Source organism: Vespa mandarinia, chromosome 14 (genome assembly GCF_050613455.1).
Source record: "Vespa mandarinia isolate Hongniang chromosome 14, ASM5061345v1, whole genome shotgun sequence".
In the NCBI taxonomy this organism is placed as follows: Eukaryota; Metazoa; Arthropoda; class Insecta; order Hymenoptera; family Vespidae; genus Vespa; species Vespa mandarinia.
In genome coordinates this window covers 2,502,501-2,507,500 of record NC_140823.1, presented here as the reverse complement: position 1 = coordinate 2,507,500, position 5,000 = coordinate 2,502,501, and the positions used below count along the sequence as shown (strand labels likewise).

Here is a 5,000-nt window from a genome sequence, read left to right as displayed (position 1 = left end):
CTTTTATCCTTTCTTTTTATATTTACTTATACGTACAAAAATTAATTTAATATCAAACGAATTGACCTGTAATTTTTTTTTTTTTTTCTTTTTTAATCTTTTTTTTTTGTTTTTCCTTCGCACTAGGTGGATCGAGTAGTGTGTGCAGTAGCTACTGCCCTGAGAAATCTCGCGATAGATCAGCGCAATAAGGAGCTAATTGGTAAATATGCGATGAGAGATCTCATTCAGAAGTTACCCTCGGGAAATAATCAGCATGATCAGGGGACGAGCGACGATACGATAGCAGCAGTGCTTGCGACTTTGAACGAGGTCATCAAAAAGAACGCCGAATTTTCACGATCGTTATTGGACGCCGGTGGTGTCGACAGGCTTATGAATATAACTCGACAACGTCAAAAATATACACCACGTGTTCTCAAGTTTGCAGGTAAAAGAATAAGAAAAAGAAATAGGAAAAAGGGAAAAGGAAAGAAAAGAGGAGAACAAAAAAAGAGAGAGAGAAAGAGAGATTCGTATTCATAGCGATAGATTAATTTGATTTGATTTAATGAAATGATTTACAAAAAAAAAAAAAAAAAAAAAAAAAAAAAAAAAAAAAGAGCAAATATATAAATAAAAAAAAAAAGAAAAAGAACCACGATCATTCAGTTTTATTATATTTCATTTTTCTTCTTTTCTAGGACAAGTTCTCTTTACTATGTGGCAACATCAGGAATTACGAGACGTTTATAAGAAACATGGTTGGAAGGAACAAGACTTTGTTACGAAAACTGTAGCAGCTCGAAATTCCGGACCCAATTCGCCAAATAATGCCAACAGGTATTCGATTATCACGAAATCGTTAATACCATCAGAGATACATCTTATGATTTCTTTTTTTTTTTTCTTTTTTTTTTTTTTTTTTTGTTTAATATATTGTAGTTAAAGTATTCTCTGTTAATTAATTTTTAGTTCTGGGACTCTGCTTTTTATTCAGTTTTTATAAAATACAATTGAGAAATTCTCTCGATGATTTTTATTCTTCTTTCTTTGCTTTTGATTTGTTTCGATTTTTTCTTTTTCTTTCCCCCCTCTCCTTTTCTTGTTTTTTTCTTTTTTCTTCTTTATTTTCATTTTTATTTTTTTTTCTTTACATTTTCTTTCTTCTCTTTTGTTCTCGTTAAATTTTACGCAGAGTCCTCCCCCCCTAATATAATATTTAGAAACGTTTATACCACGTTAAATTTAGCTATGATTGTAGCACATTGAATCGACCAATGGCGAGCCAGGGTAGTACGAGATACGAAGATCGAACGATTCAAAGAGCTAATATTAATTCTAATAACGTTGGACGACCTACTATTTACCAATCTGTAAGTAATGATATGCAGTAGCGTAATTAATTAATTAATTATATAATTAGTGCGTTATATATGAAGATATTTTTTTATATATACATATATAGATACATACATACATTTATACGTACACTCACATATATATATATATATATATATGTATGTATGTATGTATGTATGTATATATATGTATATATATATGAGCGTATGATATTGAATAAAAAAAGAAAAGAAAAAAAAGAGAAAAAAAAAAGAAAAGAAGATGGAGAAAGAAAAAAAAAGAAAGAAAAGAAAAAACAAAGAAAAAGAAGGGAGACAAAAAAGGAAACGATGAAGGAAATAAGAAAAAATTTAGCCAATATATTATAATCATACTTGGCAATTATAAACGTAAAAAAAAAAGAGAATGATATTATACTCGAAGAAAGTTTTAATAGTATACATACATATATACATGCATACATGCATATATTTATTTTTTTTTTTTCATTATTATATATATACATATATATATATATATAATACATACGATTGACCGACCCTATAAAATAGGATGTATATTTTATAGAATTGTTTTTTTTTTTTTTGAATAAGTGCCAACGTGTTACAAAGGATTTCTTTTTTTTTTTTTTTAATTTTTAATTTTTAATTTCTTTTTCTCTTACCCCGCGCCCCCCCCACCCCTCCCCCACCAATGTGATAATTATTATAAAATACACTTTTATTAAGTTCTCATATTATCTGTCCTCTTCAATACAAATCGTAATAGAAAAATCTTAATCTCGTAATTAAATTTCATTGATATAATGAATTCATTCATTGAGCGTACGATCGAATGAATTCATTTTTGTAATAAACAATAAGCAAACATTATATATTTAATGATATTTATAATGATCTAGAAATACATTTGTATGGATATAAAATTATTATCATTGTATGTGATTTTTACGAACGAACGATGATACACCAATACATTACTCTTATATGTGTATTCTTTTTGTTTTATTATTGTATGCATGTATTGATGATAGTTGTTCGATCGTCGTTCGATAAAGGAAAAAGAAAAAGAAAAAGAAAAGAAAAAGAAAAAAGAAAGAAAAGAAATGGATGAGTTAAAAAGAAACAAAAAAAAGAAAAAAAAAAAATATAATTATAATTTCGACTTCGTACACGCACACACATCGTTTCTTTATTAATACATTTCGAATAATTTCTTTGCTAGATATGTAAGTAAATGAAAGAATATACAGATTGATCGTGAATCTTAATCGTTAAACAAAATAACATATCAATGCAGATAATCCGTGATTAATGCAAACATAATTTATAGAATGATTAAAATAATATATGATTTAAATCGTTAGATGTACTTTATCTCGGACATATATATATATATATATATATATATATATATATATATATATATATATATAAATCTTAAATATGTAAAATGATCTATGTAACAGTATCGGTCATGAGATAATATCGATCGCGTTTATAGATTCGTAATAAATAAAAAAGAAAATAAATAAATAAATAAATAAATAAATAAATAAATAAATAAATAAATAAACAAATAAATAAATAAATAAATTCAGAGAGAGATGAGGTACGTCAAACGAGTTGGATCATTCGCTACCACCGCGACAAAAATGCCGTCCCTGCCATGGATCAGGATAAGAAGTTGTTTCTGTCGAAAGTTTTTAAAAGAAAAGAAAGAAAAAAGCGAAAGAAAAACAGGAAAAGAGAGAAAATAGAACTAAAGTAAAAAATAACAAAAAAAGAAAAAAAAAGAAATTTCATATCAATGCACTTTTCTCGATGCACTTATCGGGTCCTCCCACCCCCTCCGTTCTCACTCATGACACAATACGAAGTAGAAAAAACAAATAAAATAAAAGAAAAATAGAACGCAAAAAAGAAGTAATAAGAAAAAAAAAATAGAAAATAATAGTAGAAAAAAAACGAGAGAGAGAGAGAGAGAGAGAGAGAGAGAGAGGAAATGAATGAAAAATTAAATTAAAAAAAAATTAATAAATAAATAAATAAATAAATTAATTAATTAATTAATTAATTAATAAATCAATCAATAAATAAATAACTAAATAAATAAATAAATAATAAAAAAAAAACTATATATATATGTACACCAAAAACAAACTAAAACCAAGCAAGGAAACAAACAAACAAATAAACAAACAAACAAATAAACAAACAAACAAAAAAAAAGAGTAAAAAGCCCCCCCAGAGCTTGTATACTAACCGTTGGCTTGTGTGTATGTTGCAGCAGCCGAAACCCGGTGAGCCGCTCTACGCGCAAGTTAACTTGGAGAAGAAAAAGAAGCGGCAATACGAGCTGGGGGTGGGCCAGGGCGGTGGCGGTGGAGGTGGCGGAGGCGGCGCCGGTAGCGGTGGTGGTGGTGGTGGTGGTGGTGTTGGTGTTGGTGTTGGTGTTGGTGGTGTTGGTATTGGTGGTGTTGGTGTTGTCGGTGGTCAGAATCAGGGACCGGTCGGTACGGTATCGAGCGTTACTGGTGGAGCTGGTGGTACGCCAGGTACCACTCAGTGGATGCCTGATGGCGTCTCCATCGGTGTCCAAGATGGGACATCAGGAAATGCGACCGTTAGTATACCACCAAGTTCAACAGCGGCATCGGCAGGTGATTCTTGGGTATAAAATGCGTCCTGTAAACTCGCGAAATTTTTTTCTAACGTCGATTGGATTCAATGAACGGAGGGATCACATCGGCATTTGAACTTTTTCACGTTCGACGACGATGACAACAAACAATAACAACAACAACAATGACTACGACAACTATGACTACGACTACGACTACGACGACGACGACGATGACGACTACGATAATTACGACTGCTATTAATACTATTACTACCAATGCTACTATTACTATAACTATTAACTATTTCTCTTATTATGACTACTATGACTACGATGCGTTCTTCTTCCTCAAATTTTTCGTCCTCGTCGTTATATCCATCATCATTGTCATCATTGTTATCATTATTATCATTATTATCGTCGTTATCATTATCATCATCGTCATCATCATCACCATCATCATTATCATCGTCATCATCATCATCATCACCACCATTTTCTTTTACTCCGAGCCTGCTCGTCGTCGAGCTCAGCGAAATATATGTATGTCTCTACTATTATCGGCCATTGAAGAGCTAGGACGATTCAAGGAGGAAGAAGCCTTTTCCGTTCTTTCTTCCTCCCTCCCTTGTCTTTCGGCGCTGAGAAAAGGAAAGAAAAAAAAAGGGAAAAGCTTTTGATAAGCTTTTTTCAACTATCAAGTACACCATAACGCTCTTTTAATTAATTCAAATCAGCGACCCCCGTAACTCCTTTTTTCTTTACACTGGATTGTACACACATTTATATATATATATATATATATATATATATATATATATATATATATAAACTCTTATGTGTTAGTGCTCCACAAGAAGGCGAAAATTTGTTGAGATACATAAGCATGACTTGACATACATACATACATATATATGTATATATATATATATGTGTTTATGTATATATATATTTATATATATACGAACTTACGTATACAATAACGTATTATTATCATCGTGTTATGACAAATGCGAAAAAGAGGAGAATTAAAA

At 30.5% G+C, this 5,000-nt stretch overlaps 1 protein-coding gene across 4 annotated transcripts in view; it reads left to right on the top strand.

Moving 5' to 3' along the window:
- p120ctn (adherens junction protein p120) overlaps positions 1 to 5,000 on the top strand; it is a 66,822-nt gene that overhangs the window by 55,943 nt on the left and 5,879 nt on the right. The window contains exons 11-14 of one of the 4 annotated variants that reach the window (XM_085661386.1): positions 127 to 430; positions 684 to 822; positions 1,244 to 1,355; positions 3,634 to 5,000. The exon at positions 3,634 to 5,000 is cut by the window's right edge and continues 5,879 nt beyond it. In XM_085661386.1, the coding sequence (XP_085517512.1) occupies positions 127 to 430; positions 684 to 822; positions 1,244 to 1,355; positions 3,634 to 4,020 (942 nt within the window). In that variant the 3' untranslated portion in view covers positions 4,021 to 5,000. Of the gene's footprint in view, positions 1 to 126; positions 431 to 683; positions 823 to 1,231; positions 1,356 to 3,630 lie in introns of all 4 variants that reach the window. The other 3 variants (XM_085661385.1, XM_085661384.1, XM_085661383.1) reach the window with 3 other exon arrangements.